The sequence below is a fragment of the Stegostoma tigrinum genome, chromosome 34, assembly GCF_030684315.1.
Source record: "Stegostoma tigrinum isolate sSteTig4 chromosome 34, sSteTig4.hap1, whole genome shotgun sequence".
NCBI lineage: Eukaryota > Metazoa > Chordata > Chondrichthyes > Orectolobiformes > Stegostomatidae > Stegostoma > Stegostoma tigrinum.
Window position 1 is genome coordinate 17,055,731 of NC_081387.1, and position 23,269 is coordinate 17,078,999.

At 45.3% G+C, this 23,269-nt stretch overlaps 1 protein-coding gene across 3 annotated transcripts in view; it reads left to right on the plus strand.

Annotated features, from left to right (window-relative positions):
- LOC125446581 (CD166 antigen-like) overlaps positions 1–23,269 on the plus strand; it is a 57,202-nt gene that overhangs the window by 23,805 nt on the left and 10,128 nt on the right. For 2 of the 3 annotated variants that reach the window (XM_048520265.2, XM_048520263.2), the window contains exons 6-10: positions 2,610–2,792; positions 9,457–9,584; positions 14,820–14,952; positions 18,218–18,253; positions 22,414–22,449. In XM_048520265.2, coding sequence (XP_048376222.1) covers positions 2,610–2,792; positions 9,457–9,584; positions 14,820–14,952; positions 18,218–18,253; positions 22,414–22,449 — 516 coding nt within the window. The remainder of the gene's footprint in view (positions 1–2,609; positions 2,793–9,456; positions 9,585–14,819; positions 14,953–18,217; positions 18,254–22,413; positions 22,450–23,269) is intronic. The other variant, XM_048520266.2, reaches the window with a different exon arrangement.

Consider the following 23,269-nt stretch of genomic DNA (forward strand, 5'->3'; position numbering starts at 1 on the left):
CACAGTTGAACTCCCCTGTCTTCTGTATTACTTGATTCTGCTCCTGGGTGGCTCGAAACATAAGCACCACTTTCTAGTAAGTTTCTTTAGCAGGCTGGGCAAGCCGAAAGAGGGATTGTTTGAGCAAAGTTAACTTCATAATTTGGCCATAATTGTGTGTTATATTTCCTAGGTCAGGCCACTCCTTCCCCAAGCTATGCAGAGAATGCTAATTAAAATATATGCCTGGGATTGCAGTCTCAGGTAACTCATCTGTATAATAGAGACACCAAATGCTAAAATATTTGTGATTAATGAGATTACTGTTGAGCACCAACCCAAAATATCGAGTTAACCCTTTAATTCAACTGGGTAAACCCAGTGGTGGTTACATAATTTAACCATTACAGGTAAAGTCATTGTAGTGCCAGAGGGCTGCTCTCTCAGTAGTGCGATTCATGGGCAGTGTAGTGGCTCAGTGACTAGCACTACTGCCTCACAGCACCAGGGCCCCAGGTTCAATTCCACCCTGGGGGGTGACTGTCAGTGCGGAGTTTGCACATTCTCCCTGTGTCAGCATGTGTTTCCTCCCACAGATTCAAGGGTGTGTGGGTTAGGATGGATTGGCCATGTTAAATTGCCCATTGTGTTCAGGGATATGCAGGATGGGTTAGCTGTGGGAAAATGCAGGGTTGCATACAGGGTAGTGGGCTAGATCTGAGCGGGATACTCTTCAGAGGGTCGGTGTGGACTCAACGGGCCGAATGCCTATTTCCTCACTGTAGGGAGAGAGAGAGCTGATTTACTTAAGGGTCACCATGCCTCAAGTGAAGGGCAAGGTTGAGAAGGCAGGACCTTTATGATGGCCTCAGTTGGCACAGGAGTTAAATCCACACAAGTTGGTGTCACTGCATCATGAGCTGATCCCCTAATTGATGTCGAGATTAATAATGCAGGGGATGGCAGTTGAAACTATACTCAGATAGTGGGATTCAATTGCAAACTGATTGTAATTGTGAAAATGTTGGTTTGGCGCTAGAGAAGATAAATCTGTCAGATTCTGTGTTCCTCCAGCCACACTATGTTATCTCTGTCAGGTTCTAATTTTTTAAAAATCCAGCAGGATGCAATTGCATTCTTCGGGGACTGAAACCTGTTAGCCTTACTTGGCCTGGGCTCGCGTCAAAGTGGTTGGTTCTTAACTACTGAGGTGGGCCCAACCCAGTTTGCTAAATGAAAACAGGCAGACTTGACCCAGCTGCTTCCCTGGCTTTAGAGCTGTTGATGGCAGATCCAGCCCAGTCAACTCTGTGAGTCCTCTTCGCTACATTGGGTGCAGAAACTGGGGGATCTGTTCCCACAGGCAGGACAAAGCAGCAGCCTGATGTGCTCGGATCCACAGTGGGAGGCGATGGCCTAGTGGTATTATTGCCGGACTGTTAATGCAGAGACCAGCCAACATTCTGCGGAGCTGAGTTCAAATCCCAGCCACAGCGGATGCTGGAATTTGAATTCAGTAAAATATCTGAAATTAAAAAATCTAATGATGACTGTGAACCTATTGTTGATTGTCGGGGCGGGGGGGGGGGGAGCGTGCAGAAGCCCACCTAGTTCACTAATGTCCTTACCTGGTCTGGCATACTGGTGACTCCAGACCCACAGCAATGTGATTAACTCTGAGCAATTAGGGATGGGCAATTAAATGCTGCCTGGCCACTGGTTCCCTCGTCCCATGAATGAATAAAGGGGAAAAAAATAACACTCCTACGTCATAACCAATGATGGTGTGCTGTAGGCAGATCTAATCCGAGGTCTCGAGACAGGAATTTGATCATTAACGTTAGAGCAAATTGTGCATCTGGAGTTATATCTGCACTTTGTAGCTTGTTTCAAGTGTTACCTGGTGTCTGTTCTTAAGGGAAGATTTGCATGGGAGGCTACACAGCAAAGGTCACTGGTTCATCTCTGGGATGAGAAAGTTTATCCTCTGTTGAAAGTATAATTAAATTTGCCCTGTATTCTCCAGAATTTGAAGGAAAAAGGCTTTCCCAATAAAACGTACCAAGATCCTGAAGGGGCTCTACAAAGCAAACATTGCGAAGTGCTTCCACAGTCTGGAAAATTTAGAAGCTGGGAGGTTTGGGGGAGGGCAGCTGCAGGATAAGGGCTCAACCGCTCAGCACTGAAAAAGTTCTTTGCTCTGGAGGTTCTGAATCTTTGTAAGTTATCTCCCTCAGAGGGTTGCGGATTACGCATCATTGAATACTTGTGAGGCCAATCAGATTTTTGATTTCTCAGGGAACCAGTTGGAGCTTAGCAGAAAATCAAACCATGATTGTACTGATTGGTAGAGCGTTCTTGATGGGCCGAATGGTCTGTTCGTGCTCCCATTTCTTATGTTCTTATATTTATTTCATACCATACAGCGTGAGGAGTGAACTAATCCTCTAAAAGTTTAGGTTCTGGTCTATACAGGGCTTCCTCCTCTGAATCTTGATTGAAGTGACACTTGACAATTGACTACACCATCCAGGATGCAAAAATAATCTGGCCCTAACTGCTTTTCACTGGTATTTTCTCCATGCTTTCCTGACATTTTTTATAAAAACGTCGTACTTCTGTATTTCCAGAGACACTGAACAAACTCCGCATCATGAAGAATCAGAACACTGGACTTTATACAATTGAGTCGACACTATATCATACAGTGAGCAAGGCTGATATAAATGCCAAGTTCTTTTGTGAAGTGGTTTATCCATTCAAAGGAGGAAATGGCACGCAGAGATCTGAACCCATCACCATAGATGTGCATTGTAAGCATTGACTCTCAGCCCCTTGTGATGATGTTTGCTTTGTAAATTTTGAGTATTGCTGTAAACAGAGACACACAGTTGCTGGTTTTCGCCTTGTACTCATCAGGAGCCAAGCAAGAATGCCAAATTTCAAAGGGAGCAAGAAGGTCTACAGGTTGAAAACCCAGGGCACACCTTGTGGCTCACTTGCCTTTCTTGAAGTTCAAAAATTCTCACATGGTGCATTCTCTACAGCAACACCCCAACCAATTTGAGACCACATGCCTATAACTCAGCAACTTGTTCGTCATACAATAGAAATTGGTAGGGTCTTTTGTGAAATTTGGCATTCTTGTATCAGTCCTGATGTTACTGATGGCTTTGACAGATCACCTCCTTTCCCCAGCAATAGCCCTGGTGAAAATTTGAATACTGCTCCTAGTTGTTATTTCTGCAACAACCAACAATCTCCCCGAATCCCTGCTATTCGACAACATTGACTATCAAGTGACGTGCTCCCGCCCAATACTCCATTTTCTACTAAATTAGAACCGAAAAAACTGCGGATGCTGTAAATCAGGAAAACAGAGACATGGGTTTCTCATGGGCAGGAATGGTTGCTGGATGTTCCAGGGTTTAGAACATTTAAAAAGAATAGGGAGGGGGGGAAAAAGAGGAGGGGGTGTAGCACTACTAATCAGAGAGGGTATCACAGCTACAGAAGCTTCCTTTGTCGAGGAAGATCTGCCTACTGAGTCAGTATGGGTGGAAATTAGGAACAGCAAGGGAGTAGTCACCTCGTTAGGGGCTTACTACAGGCCCCCCAATAGCAGCAGGGAGATTGAAGAAAGCATAGGTCGACAGATTTTGGAAAAGTGTGCACGCAGTAGGGTTGTTGTAATGGGTGACTTTAACTTTCCCAATATTGATTGGAACCTCCTTCGAGCAGAAGATTTGAATGGAGCTGTTTTTGTAAGGTGTGTTCAGGAGGGTTTCCTAACGCAGTACGTTGACAGGCCGACGAGGGGAGAGGCCATTCTAGACTTGGTGCTCGGAAACGAGCCGGGGCAGGTATCAGATCTTGTGGTGGGAGAGCATTTTGGTGATAGTGACCATAACTGCCTCACATTCTACATAGCTATGGAGAAGGAGAGGATTAGGCAAAATGGGAGGATATTTAATTGGGGAAGAGGAAACTATGACGCGATTAGACATGAGTTAGGAAGCATGGACTGGGAGCAGTTGTTCCATGGTAAGGGAACTATAGACATGTGGAGACTGTTTAAGGAACAGTTGTTGCGAGTGATGAGTAAATATGTCCCTCTGAGACAGGCAAGAAGGGGTAAGATTAAGGAACCTTGGATGACGAGAGCGGTGGAGCTTCTTGTGAAAAGGAAGAAGGTAGCTTACATAAGGTGGAGGAAGCTAGGGTCAAGTTCAGCTAGAGAGGATTACATGCAGGCAAGGAAGGAGCTCAAAAATGGTCTGAGGAGAGCCAGGAGGGGGCATGAGAAAGGCTTGGCAGAAGGAATCCGGGAAAACACAAAGGCATTTTACACTTACGTGAGGAATAAGAGAATGGTCAAATAAAGAGTAGGGCCGATCAGGGATAGCATAGGGAACTTGTGTGTGGAGCCTGAGGAGGTAGGGGAAGCCCTAAATGAGTTTTTTGCTTCTGTCTTTACGAAAGAAACGAACTTTGTAGTGAATGAAACCTTTGAAGAGCAGGTGTGCATGCTGGAATGGATAGAGATAGACGAAGCTGATGTGCTGAAAATTTTGTCAAACATTAAGATTGACAAGTCGCCAGGCCCGGATCAGATTTGTCCTCGGCTGCTTTGGGAAGCGAGAAATGCAATTGCTTCGCCACTTGCGAAGATCTTTGCATCCTCGCTCTCCACTGGAGTCGTACCTGAGGACTGGAGAGAGGCAAATGTAATTCCTCTCTTCAAGAAAGGAAATAGGGAAATCCCCGGCAATTATAGACCGGTAAGTCTCACGTCTGTCGTCTGCAAGGTGTTAGAAAGGATTCTGAGGGATAAGATTTATGACCATCTGGAAGAGCATGGCTTGATCAAATACAGTCAACACGGCTTTGTGAGGGGTAGGTCATGCCTTACAAACCTTATCGAGTTTTTTGAGGATGTGACTAGAAAAGTTGATGAGGGTCGAGCTGTGGATGTGGTGTATATGGACTTCAGTAAGGCATTTGATAAGGTTCCCCATGGTAGGCTCATTCAGAAGGTCAGAAGGAATGGGATACAGGGGAACTTAGCTGCTTGGATACAGAATTGGCTGGCCAACAGAAGACAGCGAGTGGTAGTAGAAGGAAAATATTCTGCCTGGAAGTCAGTGGTGAGTGGAGTTCCACAGGGCTCTGTCCTTGGGCCTCTACTGTTTGTAATTTTTATTAATGACTTGGACGAGGGAATTGAAGGATGGGTCAGCAAGTTTGCAGACGACACAAAGGTCGGAGGTGTCGTTGACAGTGTAGAGGGCTGTTGTAGGCTGCAGCGGGACATTGACAGGATGCAGAGATGGGCTGAGAGGTGGCAGATGGAGTTCAACCTGGATAAATGTGAGGTGATGCATTTTGGAAGGTCGAATTTGAAAGCTGAGTACAGGATTAAGGATAGGATTCTTGGCAGCGTGGAGGAACAGAGGGATCTTGGTGTGCAGATACATAGATCCCTTAAAATGGCCACCCAAGTGGACAGGGTTGTTAAGAAAGCATATGGTGTTTTGGCTTTCATTAACAGGGGGATTGAGTTTAAGAGTCGTGAGATCTTGTTGCAGCTCTATAAAACTTTGGTTAGACCGCACTTGGAATACTGCGTCCAGTTCTGGGCGCCCAATTATAGGAAAGATGTGGATGCTTTGGAGAGGGTTCAGAGGAGGTTTACCAGGATGCTGCCTGGACTGGAGGGCTTATCTTATGAAGAGAGGTTGACTGAGCTCGGTCTCTTTTCATTGGAGAAAAGGAGGAGGAGAGGGGACCTAACTGAGGTATACAAGATAATGAGAGGCATAGATAGAGTTAATAGCCAGAGACTATTTCCCAGGGCAGAAATGGCTAGCACGAGGGGTCATAGTTTCAAGCTGGTTGGTGGAAAGTATAGAGGGGATGTCAGAGGCAGGTTCTTTACGCAGAGAGTTGTGAGAGCATGGAATGCGTTGCCAGCAGCAGTTGTGGAAGCAAGGTCATTGGGGTCATTTAAGAGACTGCTGGACATGCATATGGTCACAGAAATTTGAGGGTGCATACATGAGGATCAATGGTCGGCACAACATTGTGGGCTGAAGGGCCTGTTCTGTGCTGTACTGTTCTTTGTTCTATGTTCTATGTTCTAAAAGCAAAGTTGCTGGAAAAGCTCAGCAAAATTCAGAGTTAATGTTTCAGGTCCGGTGACACTTCCTCAGAACTGATCTGAGGAAGGGCCATCAGACCAGAAACATTAACTCTGAATTATTTCTTCTCAGATGCTGGCAGACGTGCTGAACTTCTCCAGCAACTTTGTTTTTGTTCCTGTTTTTAACTCCACTTTCTAGCTTCATTCTTGGTAAGCACCCCCACCCCCTGGTGGTGATGTAAAATACTGCACTGAACCAAGCTGCATTTGTGGCTATGTATTTCTTTATGAATAGGGTATATTTCAAAATTTTTTACAAATTGCCTGAAACAAAAGAAAGATTAGGATGCGCTGATTGTGGATTGAACTAGTATAAGGGACATTGATCAGATGGGCCAATGTGCTGAGGATTGGCAGATGATGTTGAATTTAGATGAATGTGAGGTGCTGCATTTTGGAAAGGCAAATCAGGGCAGGATTTATACACTTAATGGTAAGGTCCTGGGGAGTGTTGCTGAACAAAGAGAGCTCAGAGTGCAGGTTCATAGTTCCTTGAAAGTGGGGTCACAGGTAGATTGAATAGTGGAGAAGGCATTTGGTATGTTTGCTTCGATTGGTCGGAGCATTGAGTATATGAGTTGGGACATTATGTTGTGGCTATACAAGGCATTTCTGAGAGCACTTTTAGAATTCTGTGTGCAATTCTGGTCTTCCTGCTATAGGAAGGATGTCGTAAAACTTGAAAGAGCTCAGAAAAGACTTACAACGATGTTGCCAAAGTTGGAGGGTTTGCACTATGGGGAGAGGCTGAATAGACTGGGGCGATTTTCCTGTTGATGAGCCTCACTTTTCGAAAGTCCACCTTCATTGGTTCGTCTTTCTTGATTTAACGTTGATGAGTTGATAAGGGAGAAGTATTTTACGGCTCTTGTCACTAACTCAGGATATTCCCACTTCCCTCAAAGCCAGCAGACTATTTCAGAAATACTCCCACAGCCTTAATAACCAAAGATGACAACAGAAGGTATTTGTCTTAATAAAGCTAAGTCCCAGGCTCAGCCAGCTTATGAGTCAGATGGTCCTGGGTTCAAATCTCACTTTGTGTGCAATGTCCAGGCTGGTATTCCAGCTGCAGGTCTCAGCGGGTGCTGCTCTGTTCAGAGATGCTATTTTTCAGTTGAGATGTTTAAACCCCCACCCCCGCAGTATGGGTGTAAATAATCCCACGGCCGTGCTTTCAAGAGAGAGCAGGGGAGCTGGTCGTGGAGTTATTGAGACATACAGCACTGAAACAGACACTTTGATCCAAACAGTCCATGCCAAACATAATCCCAAACTCATATTCCGCTTGGGAACGCTGCAGCCCAATGGTATCAATGTGGACTTCACCAGCTTCAAAATCTCCCCTTCCCCCACCACATCCCAAAAGCAGCCCAGTTCGTCCCTTTCCCCCCACTGCACCACACAACCAGCCCAGCTCTTCCCCTCCCCCCACTGCATCCCAAAACCAGCCCAGCCTGTCTCTGCCTCCCTAACCTGTTCTTCCTCTCACCCATCCCTTGCTCCCAACCCAAGCCGCACCCCCATCTACCTTCTAACCTCATCCTACCTCCTTGACCTGTCCATCTTCCCTGGACTGACCTATCCCCTCCCTACCTCCCCACCTATACTCTACTCTCCACCTATCTTCTTTTCTCTCCATCTTCGGTCCGCCTCCCCCTCTCTCCCTATTTATTCCAGTTCCATCTCCCCATCCCCCTCTCTGATGAAGGGTCTAGGCCCGAAACGTCAGCTTTTGTGCTCCTGAGATGCTGCTTCGCCTGTTGTGTTCATCCAGCTTCACACTTTATTATCCCATAATCCCAAACTAAACTAGTCCCACCTGCCTGTGCTTGGCCCCTATCCCTCCAAACATTTCTTATTCGTGTTTCTATCTAAATGTCTTTTAAATGTTATAACTGCACCCACATCCATGACTTCCGCTAGAAGTTCATGCGACACACGAACCACCCTCTGTGTAAAAGTAATTGTACCCGTGTCTGTTTTAAATCTTTGTCTTCTCACCTTAGAAATATGTCACCTAGTCTTGTGAAACCCACCACCCTTGGGAAAAGACACCTTCCATCCACCTTATCTGCACCCTCAAGCTTCTAAAAACCTCCATTACATCGTCTTGTAATGATATGGTTCTCTTATTCCTCACTAGAAATCATAACAGGAAACGTTTATCAATGACCTGACAAAGGTTCCAGACCTATGGTTGCTAAATGAGCTGATGACATGGAAATGGGTAGGACAGTAAAGCACAAAAGCAGGTAAAAGTTGTACAAAAGAGTACAGATAAATTCAGAGAGTGGGCAAAAATATGGCAGATGGAGTTTAATACGGGAAAATGTGAACCTGTCTACTTTGGTAGGAAGAGTAGAAAAGATGTGTACTATTTAAATAGAGAACCTTGAGGCACAGAGGGATCTGGATGACCTAGTACATGAATCATCAACGGTTAATGGGCAAGTACAGCGAGCATTTTCAGGAGGCAAATGGATTGTCCATCATTTGAAGGGGAACAGGATAGAAAAATAGAGAAGTGCTGCTCCAATTGTACAAGGATTTATGAGATTACCTCTGAAGCACAATGCACAGTTTTGGTTCCCCTATTTAAGGAAGAACACAATTGCATGCAAAGCAGTTCAGACAATGTTCACTGAACTGATTTCGAGGATGAGGGGACTTATATTGTAAAGAAAGGTCAGGCAGGATGAGCCTATATCCATTAGAGTTTGCAAGAATAAAAAGTGACCTGACTGAAACATCTAAGATCAAGTAGGGCTGAAAGGATGTTTCCCCTTGAGGGTGAGACGAGAACAAGTGGGCGTGAATTAAAAAGAATGGGGTCTCCTGTTTAAGACAGAGGCACATGCTCCATCTGAGGGTGTCGAGTCTATTGAATTCAATTCCAGAGAGAGCAGTAGAGGCTGAATCCAGTTTTAAGATTGAGTTGGCTGCACTCCTGGTTGACCAGGGAGCCAAGCTAGAAGGTTGCTCAAAATGCAGAGCTGAGGTCACTATCAGCCCGACCCTAATTTGATCAAAAGGCAGAGCTGGTTTGAGGGGCCGAATGGTCTCAGTCTGTATGTTGATGTTGTCTGGCTATGCTCAGAGAGCTTGTGCAGATACTGACCATCAGATTTGAGCAGGGACGGCTCTTTAGACGTACCGCTTTGGCTGTAAAACATTCAAGGGGTCTCAAAAAGTTCTATACAAATGCAGGTCTTCCTTTCTCCTGAGCCCTAAGGAATGCCTGATCTCGCTCTGTCTCCCTTTTCCACATACAGACCCAGTGGAGAGTGTTATGATTGAAGTCCAGCCGCCCAGTGGCGTGATCAGAGAGGGCGATAACGTCACCCTCAGCTGCACAGCTGACACCAACCCCTCACCGGCAGAATATGTCTGGGAAAAAGATGTGAGTTTGTATCAAGTCACCGGCAGAGGCCCACGGATCACCGACTATGTGGAGCTGCAGGGGTCTGGCCAGGAACTTGAGCTGCCACAGTCATGACACAGCTAGCCGTTCTCCCAGGGTTCAGCAAAATACTGCTTAGTGGCACTTCTGACTGAGCGGTATTGGTTCACAACACAGTTACACACCGCAGTCTCCCAGGCCAGGCCTGTACCTATCAAACGCTGGAGCCCACAGGCTCACACAGCTGCTGGGGAGCGCCCAGCAGGGATTGGGTTCGGGATTGGAATTTGGGTTGGAACTGACTTTGGAGTTGTGTCTGGGACTGGGCCAATGTTGGGGTCAGGTTGGGGTCCCAGGCTAGGGTCACATGTTCATTCCATACTCCCCTGACATTTTACACTTAACCCAGTCTTGCCCTGTCCTTGTGATGGTCTCAATAAACCTTAACTCACCACCAGTGCCCCAGCTACAGAGTATTTAACATGAGGTGCTGTCAGTAACACCCTTATGGGAGGGTATTTAACCTGAGGTCCCCCTTACAGGGGGTATTTAACATGAGGTCCTATCAGTAACACCCTTACATGGGGTATTTAATATGAGGTCCTATCAGTAACACCCTCACACAGGGTATTTAACATGAGGTCCTATCAGTAACACCCTCACACAGGGTATTTAATATGAGGTCCTATCAGTAACACCCTTACATGGGGTATTTAATATGAGGTCCTATCAGTAACACCCTCACACAGGGTATTTAACATGAGGTCCTATCAGTAACACCCTTACATGGGGTATTTAATATGAGGTCCTATCAGTAACACCCTCACACAGGGTATTTAACATGAGGTCCTATCAGTAACACCCTTACATGGGGTATTTAATATGAGGTCCTATCAGTAACACCCTCACACAGGGTATTTAATATGAGGTCCTATCAGTAACACCCTCACACAGGGTATTTAATATGAGGTCCTATCAGTAACACCCTCACACAGGGTATTTAACATGAGGTCCTATCAGTAACACCCTTACATGGGGTATTTAACATGAGGTCCTATCAGTAACACCCTCACACAGGGTATTTAACATGAGGTCCTATCAGTAACACCCTTACATGGTGTATTTAATATGAGGTCCTATCAGTAACACCCTCACACAGGGTATTTAACATGAGGTCCTATCAGTAACACCCTCACACAGGGTATTTAACATGAGGTCCTATCAGTAACACCCTTACATGGGGTATTTAATATGAGGTCCTATCAGTAACACCCTCACACAGGGTATTTAACATGAGGTCTTATCAGTAACACCCTCACACAGGGTATTTAACATGAGGTCCTATCAGTAACACCCTCACACAGGGTATTTAACATGAGGTCCTATCAGTAACACCCTTACATGGGGTATTTAACATGAGGTCCTATCAGTAACACCCTTACATGGGGTATTTAACATGAGGTCCTATCAGTAACACCCTCACACAGGGTATTTAACATGAGGTCCTATCAGTAACACCCTTACATGGGGTATTTAACATGAAGTCCTATCAGTAACACCCTCACACAGGGTATTTAATATGAGGTCCTATCAGTAACACCCTCACACAGGGTATTTAACATGAGGTCCTATCAGTAACACCCTTACATGGGGTATTTAACATGAGGTCCTATCAGTAACACCCTCACACAGGGTATTTAACATGAGGTCCTATCAGTAACACCCTCACACAGGGTATTTAACATGAGGTCCTATCAGTAACACCCTTACATGGGGTATTTAACATGAGGTCCTATCAGTAACACCCTCACACAGGGTATTTAACATGAGGTCCTATCAGTAACACCCTCACACAGGGTATTTAACATGAGGTCCTATCAGTAACACCCTCACACAGGGTATTTAACATGAGGTCCTATCAGTAACACCCTCACACAGGGTATTTAATATGAGGTCCTATCAGTAACACCCTCACACAGGGTATTTAACATGAGGTCCTATCAGTAACACCCTCACACAGGGTATTTAACATGAGGTCCTATCAGTAACACCCTCACATGGGGTATTTAATATGAGGTCCTATCAGTAACACCCTCACACAGGGTATTTAATATGAGGTCCTATCAGTAACACCCTCACACAGGGTATTTAACATGAGGTCCTATCAGTAACACCCTCACACAGGGTATTTAACATGAGGTCCTATCAGTAACACCCTCACACAGGGTATTTAACATGAGGTCCTATCAGTAACACCCTCACACAGGGTATTTAACATGTGGTCCTATCAGTAACACCCTTACATGGGGTATTTAACATGAGGTCCTATCAGTAACACCCTTACATGGGGTATTTAATATGAGGTCCTATCAGTAACACCCTTACACAGGGTATTTAACATGAGGTCCTATCAGTAACACCCTTACATGGGGTATTTAATATGAGGTCCTATCAGTAACACCCTTACACAGGGTATTTAACATGAGGTCCTATCAGTAACACCCTCACACAGGGTATTTAACATGAGGTCTTATCAGTAACACCCTTACATGGGGTATTTAACATGAGGTCCTATCAGTAACACCCTTACATGGGGTATTTAATATGAGGTCCTATCAGTAACACCCTCACACAGGGTATTTAATATGAGGTCCTATCAGTAACACCCTCACACAGGGTATTTAATATGAGGTCCTATCAGTAACACCCTCACACAGGGTATTTAACATGAGGTCCTATCAGTAACACCCTTACATGGGGTATTTAACATGAGGTCCTATCAGTAACACCCTCACACAGGGTATTTAACATGAGGTCCTATCAGTAACACCCTTACATGGTGTATTTAATATGAGGTCCTATCAGTAACACCCTCACACAGGGTATTTAACATGAGGTCCTATCAGTAACACCCTCACACAGGGTATTTAACATGAGGTCCTATCAGTAACACCCTTACATGGGGTATTTAATATGAGGTCCTATCAGTAACACCCTCACACAGGGTATTTAACATGAGGTCTTATCAGTAACACCCTCACACAGGGTATTTAACATGAGGTCCTATCAGTAACACCCTCACACAGGGTATTTAACATGAGGTCCTATCAGTAACACCCTTACATGGGGTATTTAACATGAGGTCCTATCAGTAACACCCTTACATGGGGTATTTAACATGAGGTCCTATCAGTAACACCCTCACACAGGGTATTTAACATGAGGTCCTATCAGTAACACCCTTACATGGGGTATTTAACATGAAGTCCTATCAGTAACACCCTCACACAGGGTATTTAATATGAGGTCCTATCAGTAACACCCTCACACAGGGTATTTAACATGAGGTCCTATCAGTAACACCCTTACATGGGGTATTTAACATGAGGTTCTATCAGTAACACCCTCACACAGGGTATTTAACATGAGGTCCTATCAGTAACACCCTCACACAGGGTATTTAACATGAGGTCCTATCAGTAACACCCTTACATGGGGTATTTAATATGAGGTCCTATCAGTAACACCCTCACACAGGGTATTTAACATGAGGTCCTATCAGTAACACCCTCACACAGGGTATTTAACATGAGGTCCTATCAGTAACACCCTCACACAGGGTATTTAATATGAGGTCCTATCAGTAACACCCTCACACAGGGTATTTAACATGAGGTCCTATCAGTAACACCCTCACACAGGGTATTTAACATGAGGTCCTATCAGTAACACCCTCACATGGGGTATTTAATATGAGGTCCTATCAGTAACACCCTCACACAGGGTATTTAATATGAGGTCCTATCAGTAACACCCTCACACAGGGTATTTAACATGAGGTCCTATCAGTAACACCCTCACACAGGGTATTTAACATGAGGTCCTATCAGTAACACCCTCACACAGGGTATTTAACATGAGGTCCTATCAGTAACACCCTCACACAGGGTATTTAACATGTGGTCCTATCAGTAACACCCTTACATGGGGTATTTAACATGAGGTCCTATCAGTAACACCCTTACATGGGGTATTTAATATGAGGTCCTATCAGTAACACCCTTACACAGGGTATTTAACATGAGGTCCTATCAGTAACACCCTCACACAGGGTATTTAACATGAGGTCCTATCAGTAACACCCTTACATGGGGTATTTAACATGAGGTCCTATCAGTAACACCCTTACATGGGGTATTTAATATGAGGTCCTATCAGTAACACCCTCACACAGGGTATTTAACATGAGGTCCTATCAGTAACACCCTCACACAGGGTATTTAACATGAGGTCCTATCAGTAACACCCTCACACAGGGTATTTAACATGAGGTCTTATCAGTAACACCCTTACATGGGGTATTTAACATGAGGTCCTATCAGTAACACCCTTACATGGGGTATTTAATATGAGGTCCTATCAGTAACACCCTCACACAGGGTATTTAATATGAGGTCCTATCAGTAACACCCTCACACAGGGTATTTAATATGAGGTCCTATCAGTAACACCCTTACATGGGGTATTTAATATGAGGTCCTATCAGTAACACCCTCACACAGGGTATTTAACATGAGGTCCTATCAGTAACACCCTCACACAGGGTATTTAACATGAGGTCCTATCAGTAACACCCTCACACAGGGCATTTAACATGAGGTCCTATCAGTAACACCCTTACACAGGGTATTTAACATGAGGTCCTATCAGTAACACCCTTACATGGTGTATTTAATATGAGGTCCTATCAGTAACACCCTCACACAGGGTATTTAACATGAGGTCCTATCAGTAACACCCTCACATAGGGTATTTAACATGAGGAGCTCTCAGCAATATGGCACAGTGGCTCAGCGGTTAGCACTGCTGCCCCACAGCACCAGGGACCCAGGTTTGATTCCACCCTCAGGTGACTGTCTATGTGGAGCTTGCACGTTCTCCCCCGTGTCTGCGTGGGGTTTCCTCCGGGTGCTCTGGTTTCCTCCCACAGCCCAAAAATGTGCTGGTTAGGTGGATTGGCCATGCTAAATTGCCTGTAGTGTTCAGTGATGTGAAGATTAGGTGTGTTATGGGGGAATGACACTGAGAGGGATGTTCTGCGGGTCAGCGTGGACTTGTTGGGCCGAAGGGCCTGTTTCCATACTGTAGGGATTCTATGACCATGAATGCCCCCATATAGGGGATTTAACACAAGGCGTTCTGAGTGCTGTATGAACTTGTGGATCTTACTTTCAGGGGAAGCGGCTCGATAGCCTGAGCCTGTACAAGCTATACGCTGTGACAAAGGAGGACGAAGGGGAATATGTGTGCACTGTCTACGATTTCGACTACAACTTCAAGTCCGCGGTCAGGGTCATTCGAGTGAAAGGTAGGGCCCGTCCCCTGATTGAACAAGTGGCATCTTGGTCGCATCGCCCCTCTAACAATCCCGCAGAGATATGAGTTCAAATCCCACCACAGTCACTGCAGGAAGTTAAGCAGCACCTGGACAAAATGGGGGAGGGCAGCAGAACATAGGAACTAAGAGCAGGAGTAGGCCATTCGGCCCTTCAAGCCTGCTCCGCCATTCAGTAACATCGTGGCTTATCCTTTTGTGGACTCAGATCCACTTACCACGCTCTCACCGTATCCCTTAATTCCTTTATTGTTCAAAAAAGATCTATCTGAGCTTTAAAAACGTTTACTGAAGTAGCGCCAACTACTTCACTGGGCAAGGAATTCCATAGATTAACAACCCTCTGGGTGAAGAAGTTCCTTCTCAATTCAGTCCGAAATCTGCTCCCTCTAATCTTGAGGCTAAGCCCTCTTGTCCTAGCTTCACCTGCCAGTGGGAGCATCCTCTCTACTTCTATCTTATCTATTCCCTTCATAATTTTGTATGCTTCTATATGATCCCCCCTCAATCTTCTGAATTCCAATGAATACAATCCCAATCTACTCAGTCTCTCCTCATAAATCAACCCCCTCAACTCTGGAATCAACTTAGTGAACCTCCTCTCTACCCCCTCTAGTGCCAGCACATCCTTCCTCAAATAAGGAGACCAAAACTGCACACAGTACTCTAGGTGTGGCCTCATCAGTACCTTGTACAGCTGCAACATAACCTCTCTGCTTTTAAACTCAATCCCTTTAGCAATGAAGGACAAAATTCCATTTGCCTTCCTAATTACTTGTTGTACCTGCAGACCAACCTTCTATGATTCATGGATAAGGATACCCAGGTCCCTCTGCATAGAAGCATGCGCAACTTTTTACCATTCAAGTGATAATCCCTTTTACTATTACTCCTACCAAAATGTATGACTTACATTTATTTACATTGTATTCCATCTGCCAGACTTTTGCCCACTCACTCAATGTATCTATGTTCCTCTGCAAAGTTTCACAGCCCTCTGCACACTTTGCTCTGCCACTCATCTGCAATCTGCAAACTTTGACACCCTACATGTGGTCCCCAACTCCAAATCATCTATATAAATTGTAAATAATTGCGGTCCCAATGCTGATCCCTGAGGGTCACCACTAGTCACTGATTGCTAGCCAGAATAGCTCTCATTTATCCCCACTCTTTGCTTCCTGTTAGTCAACCAATCTTCTATCCATGCTAATACTTTACCACTAATGCCATTCATCCTTATCTTATGCAGCACCCTCTTGTGTGACTCCTTGTCAAAGGCCTTTTGGAAATCTAGGTACACTACATCCACTGGGTCCCCATTGTCCACCTGGCTCATAATGTCTTCATAGAATTCAAAAAGATTTGAGAAGCGTGACCTGCCCTTCATGAACCCATGCTGCGTCTGCCCAACGCGACAATTTCTATCGCGATGCCTTGCTATTTCTTCCTGAATAATAGACTTGAGTATCTTCCCCACTACAGAGGTTAAGCTAACCAGTCTATAATCCCCCTTCTTTTGTCGACCTCCCTTTTAAAACAATGGCGTCACATTTGCTGTTTTCCAATCTGCTGGGACTGCCCAAGAGTCAGGTGAATTTTGGAAAATTATCACCAGTGCACCTGCTCTTTCTCCCAACATCTCTTGTAGCACCCTGGGATGCATTCCATCAGGGCCAGGAGGCTTTTCAACCCTTAGCTCTATTAGCTTGCCCAACACTACCTCTTCTGTAATAACAATTGTTTCCAGGTCCTCACCTACCTTCGTCTCTTTGTCAATTACTGGCATGTTATTAGTGTCCTTCACTGTGAAGACTAATACAAAGCACCTGTTCAATGCCTTGGCCATTTCATCACAAATTCACCTTCTCATCCTCTAAAGGGCTAACGTTTTCTCAAAGTTTAGCAGAGTTTATGGCTTGTTTAGAGTTGATGTGATGTTTGTTAAGTGGAGGGAGAGATAGTAGCCATACTAAGAAGCAACTGGTTGAGGCATTCAGGATGGTATTAGTTAGTTATTGGATGGAGATGTTGTGCAGGGATTCGGGGCAAAGGCAGGAGACTGGTGCTAGGCAATAGAGCTGGTACAGGAATAATGGGATGAATGGCCTCCTTTGGCACTGTAGCAATTCTGTGATGCTGTAAAGATTAGGCTAATCCCTGCTCTTCTGAGGAAAGTCCCCTGGGCTAAATACTGTCAAGGGCTTCTGAATTTAGCTGGTGGCTTGGTGGTTAACGCTGCTGCCACACAGTGCCAGGGACCCGGTTCGATTCCAGCCTCTGGCAACTCTGTGTGTGGAATTTGCACATTCTCCCCACGCCTGTATGCTTTCCATCCGGGTGCTCCTGTTGCCTAACACAGTCCAAAGATGTGCAGTTTAGGTGCTTGGCCATGCTAAATTGTTCCACAGAGTCCAAGGATGTGTAGGCAAGGTGGATTAGTCATGGGAAACGCAGGGTTACAGGGATTTGGTAGGCCTGGGTGAGATGCTCTTTGGAGATGGGCGGTGGGCAGTGTGGGCTTAATGGGCCGAGTGGCCTGCTTCCACACTGTAGAGACTCTACGATCCTGTCTGAGAGACAGCATCTCCAGCAGAGCCCACCCCTTCCACCAGCAGTGCTTTTGAGAGCAGTCAGCCTGATTGTCTCTGTAGGTTGGAGGAGTGGGACTCGAACCTGTCTCCGAGAGCTACTCAGTCACTTCAAGTGACTCTGGGCGCTGCTATTTTAACAGTGGAGACCGAAACGAGCAGAAGAAAGCCCACCTCTGGACAGCTCCTCACCAAACCACTGTAACCAAATGGTGAAGCCAATTCAAACTCCTATCGAGGTAGTGAAGCAGCCAAAAGCGTCTCACACAAGAGGTCTATCAGGCGCAATGCGTTCTATGCAAAAGCTTTGTCAAGAAGCTGGGTTTCAATGGAGACAATTATAAAAGAGGAAGTGGGAGATTTAAGAAACAAATTTGAGTTTAGGGTCTGGGTAGCTGATAGCACAGTTCCCCGTCTGCGGAGTGAATAAAATTTGGGATGCTCAGGCACCTGAATTGCAAATATCTGGGGGAGTTGTGGGGTTGGAGGAGGTTAGAAAATTGCTGGGGATATGAAGGGATTTGAAGAGAAAGGTGAGAATTTCAGTAACAAGGTGTTACCGAGCTGCAAGTCAAGCTGCATTAACAGGTTTGTTATTAGTTGCATGGCTCTGCATCAACTCTTTTTCTGTTTGCTCTTTATTCCAGCAGGGAAAGAAGACAATGAGTTGGATGAAAGAGGAGGTAAGAGACCCTTTGGCTTATTGAAGAGTTTCTTGAAATGTGACCCACAGTGGAATCTGGTCTAATCTACTGCCATCACAAATGAGACCAGTTCAGACCAGAGTGAATGGTAAATGTGGTGATTCCAGGCAGGAGTCTGGGTACATAGCTGAAGGCTGGACTCTAGGTGGTATCATGGGAAGGAAATGGGCGAGTGGTATTATCGCTGGGCTGTTAATCTAGAGATCCAGGCGATGTTCTGAAGGCCCGGATTCAAATTCCACCCAGGCAGGTGATGGAATTTGAATTCAATTTTTAAAGAATAGTCTGAAATTAAGAGTCTAATGATGACCGTGAAACCCTTGTCAATTACCAAAAAACGTACCTGCTTCGCTAATGCCCTTTAGGAAACTGGTCTGGCCTACAAGTGACTCCAAACACATAGCAATGTGATTGACCCTTAACTCAGTTAGGGATGAGCAACAAATGCTCTGCTTTGAATCATAGAATTCTTACGAATATGGAAATGAGCCATTCAGCTCCATCGACCATCTGAAGAGCATCCGATCCAGATGTATATCCCCCTGCCCTATCCCTGTAACCTTGCATTCCCATGGCCAATCCACCTAGTTTGCACGTCCCTGGACACTATGGGCAATTTAGCATGGCCAATCCACCTAGCCTGCACATCTTTGGACTGTGGAAGGAAATCAGAGCACCCGCAGGAAACTCATACAGACACGGGGAGGACATGAGGGGAGGCAATGGCCTAGTGGTATTATCGCTGGACTGTTAATCCAGAGATCCAGATAATGTTCTGGGGATTTGAGTTCGAATCCTGCCATGGCAGATGGTGGAAGTTGAATTCAATAAAATAGATGAAATTAAGAATGTAATGATGACCATGAATCCATTGTCACTTGTCAGGAAAAACCCATCTGGTTCACTAATGCCCTTAAGGGAAGTAAACTGCCATCCTTACCTGGTCTGGTGTACATGTGACTCCAGACCCACAGCAATGTGGTTGATTCTTAACTGCCGTCTGGGCAATTAGGGATGGGCAATGAATGCTGCCTGGCCAGAGACTCCCTCATCCCGTTAATGAATAAAGGAAAAATAACATGCGACCGAATCTGGAATCGAACCCGTGTCCTGAGAGCCATGACGCAGCAGTGCTAATTACTGAGTCACCTTGCCACCCCATGGTGTAGTATCTTCAGCACCATGCACAGACCTGGGCACAGAGATAAACTTGGGGTGTGAAATTGGAGCATTGGTTGGAGATGTATAACACAGCCCAAGTTTATCTCTGTGCCCAGGTCTGTGCATGGTGCTGAAGATACTACACCATGGGGTGGCAAGGTGACTCAGTAATTAGCACTGCTGCGTCATGGCTCTCGGGACACGGGTTCGATTCCAGATTCGGTCGCATGTTATTTTTCCTTTATTCATTATCTGGATCTCTCGATTAACAGTCCAGCGATAATGCCACTAGGCCATTGCCTCCCCTCATGTCCTCCCCGTGTCTGTATGAGTTTCCTGCGGGTGCTCTGGTTTCCTCCCACAATGATGCGCAGGCTAGGTGGATTGGCCATGCTAAATTGCCCATAGTGTCCAGGGACGTGCAATCTAGGTGGATTGGCCATGGGAATGCAAGGTTACAGGGATAGGGCAGGGGGATATACGTCTGGATCGGATGCTCTTCAGATGGTCGATGGAGCTGAATGGCTCATTTCCATATTCGTAAGAATTCTATGATTTCCCTTCCTCTTCATCCTGAATTATTTCATCACAGAAGAACGCTATTAAGTCCGTCTAAATCAGACCCCGGAATGCAGCATCCAATTAATTCAGCTCCCCTGTCCTTTCCCCTTGGTCCAGAAAATATTTTGTTATTTATCTTTATTTAATTTTGCATTTATCGAATTCCCTTCTGAAAGTTTCTCGCAATACATAGGAGCAGGAATAGGCCATTCAGTTCATTGAGCATCTTCTGTCATTCAATATGAACATGGCTGATCTTGGGCTTCAGACCTACTTTCCCACCAGCTCTCCGCATTCTTTGATTCCCTGAGGGACCAAAAATATGCCTGTTTCTGCCTTAAATCGACTGAGCAACGGAACCTCCACGAGTCCCTGAGATCCAAAATCCAAAGATTCACAATACTGAGAGTGAAGAGATTTCTCTTCACTCATTCCTCAAGGATCAGGCTCTCATCCCGCGGTTGTGTTTTAGATTCCCCAGCCAATGAGGTGAGTAAAGGAGACAATTACTCAGTATCGATCCTGACAGCGTTTGCATTGTCTCAATAAGGCCACCTCTCATTCTTCTAAACTCCAGGGGCTATAGACACAGTTTTCTCAGCTTCCCATCACAGGACAACCTCCTCATCCCAGAGATTAGTTTAGTGAATCTCTGCTGTACAACCTCCAATGTAAGTATGTCTTTAATTAATTTTAGTCCTGCGACCAAAACTCTGCACAGAACTTCCAGACCCTTTGGGTGAACGAAGTTTCTCTTCATGTCAGCTCAAGATGACCTACCCCATATCCAGAGACTGTGACATTGGTCCACCCAACATTCAGTCTATCCAGACATGTTAGAATTAATGTAAGATGCTGGTGAGGCCACATCTGGAGTATTGTTTGTAGTTCTAGTCACCATGTTACAGGAAAGATGTAATTTCTCTGGAGAGAGTGCAGAGAAGGTAGACTAGAATGTTTCCAGGGCTGGAGAGTTGTAGCTATAGGGTGAGGTTGGAGAGGTTGGCGTTGTTTTCCTTGGGACAGAGAAGGGTGGGGGTGGGGGGCAACATGGAGAGATGAACAAAATTGTGAGGCGCAGAGATAAACAGGAGGCACCTGTTTCCCCTAGCAGAGAGTTCAAAAACCAGGGGCTATAGATTCAAGCTAAGTGGCAGCAAGATTAGAGGGATGTGAGGAAGATTTTTTTTATGCAGAGGGTGGTGGGCTGCCTGAAATTGACTGCCTGAGTTTTGGTGGGGGGCACTGTTTAAAAATGTACCTGGATCTGCTCCTTAAGGTACAGGGCTATGGGCCGCATGCGGGAAGATAGGATTAGAAAGGGGTTCCAAGTGTCTTGGGGTTGGCGTAGGCAAAATGGGCCGAGTGGTTTCTTTCCGTATGTATCATTCTGCAGTTCTATTTAGTCTTTCAAAACTTTGTACGGTTAGGCCACATGGCTCCTTGTGCTTGTTTGACCATTCAATAATGTCGTGGCTGCTCTGATTATACCATATTCCTGTCTACTGCTGGTAGCCTTTCACCGCTTGTTTATGAAGAATTTGTCTTACCTCTGCCTTAAACAGTGGACTGTTTCCATTGTCTTTGGAGGAAGAGAGCTCCAAAGATTCCCAGCCCCCTGTGAGAGAAGAATTTGCTCTCGTCTCTGATACAAAAAGCATGAACCCATTATTTTTAAACAGTGAGCCCTGGTGGGTGTAGATTTGTGGAGAGGGAGATGTGGGTTGGCATGGTCTGTGATGAACATCAGGCTAAATAACGAATGGGGAACATCTAGTGATAGAAGGTACGAGTTGGCGTCCTGTGAAGTGAGAGCTGACAGAGACAGCACCTTCAGGTGTCAAGGATAAAGCAGGAGACAAATATTCAGCAGGAAAAATGCCACGAATAGATAATTGAATTTCAGTATTAACTTTCACAGCCCCGGGAAGTTTCCAACATTGTTTTGTAGCCATTGAAGGTTTTCTTCTGAAGTGTAATTACTGCTGAGCCATAAGAGAAACAGCGGACAAACTGTGCACTGAGAGATCCCACCAGCCACAGTGACCTAAGGAACAGACCATGTTTCAGAGGCATTGGTGAAGGGATGAATATTGGCCAGGACACAGAGTAAAGCTCCCCTGTGAGACCATTTACAACAACTTGGGGAAGAGATGGGGACCCCGTTGCTAACATCCAGCCTGAAAGTCTGCATTCAGTCCAGTGCCTAGACACTGAAGTGGGATGTGAACCCACGGACATGAGAATGTTACCCAACAAGCCATGTAGCTGACACCCTGATAAGGCTGAGGAAAGAAGGATGGGGTAAGAACTAAAGTAAGGCAGCTTCAAATGTGTGTGGAGGGTGGTGGTGGTGGGAGAGGGGGCAGTTGTAAAAGCTTTTGTTCTAACATTTTTACCATTTTCTTCTTGAACAGCGTTTCCAGCGATTGCTGAAGAGAGCCACTCAGCAGGTATGAACCTTGTTGCCAGCTCGGTGCTGGACATCCACTGTCCAGTTGAATCTGACCAGGGCACTGACATATTCAGTGAGAGTGAGGTTGACAGAAAAGATTTTAAAGCAGCCAGGCTTTGCCATTTTAACAGAGGCTTTAACCTGCTTGCCAACTGTAGGCTGTCAAATGACCTCCCCTTGTCCATGTCATTCACTCACAGGAACTTTCTAACCTATCATTTCTGTGATGTGGTTTTTATTACATCCACGCCAGATGTGCAGCTAAGTAAATGTAATTCACACTTTGCGCTTTCTCTGTCAAACTCTATCTGATATGGTGTGCTCCAAATCCCACTGCACCCCACTTTGTTCCTTCTCTATTCCACTCTACCCTATTGGGTGATAACTGCAGCCCACTTTGTTCCCCCATATCCCACTCTACCCAATTGGCCATCCTCAAAGTCCCATTGCACCTCACTCACCTTCTTTCTCTATCCCAATAAATGCCACTTCGTTGCATTTCTACGTCACTCTGTCATATCGTGTACACCCAATAAATTATTATCCCCAGTTGGTGGTCTTCTATATTCCATTGTACATCAGTTTCCCATTGCTTAGCTCATAACCCATTGTCCTTTATTGCAAATTCTCTTATTTCCTGTTGCTATTGTGATCCCAGCTTACATTATGTCTGGATAAGTCAGATCCCAGACTGAAATAGATGGATCACATTTTTGTTAATTTTCACGAGGTAGTTTCTCACTGAAACACAATTCAATGCTCCAGACTCAGGTTCAGCAATAAAACAGAATTTTATTGCACACAATAAATTAAGATAA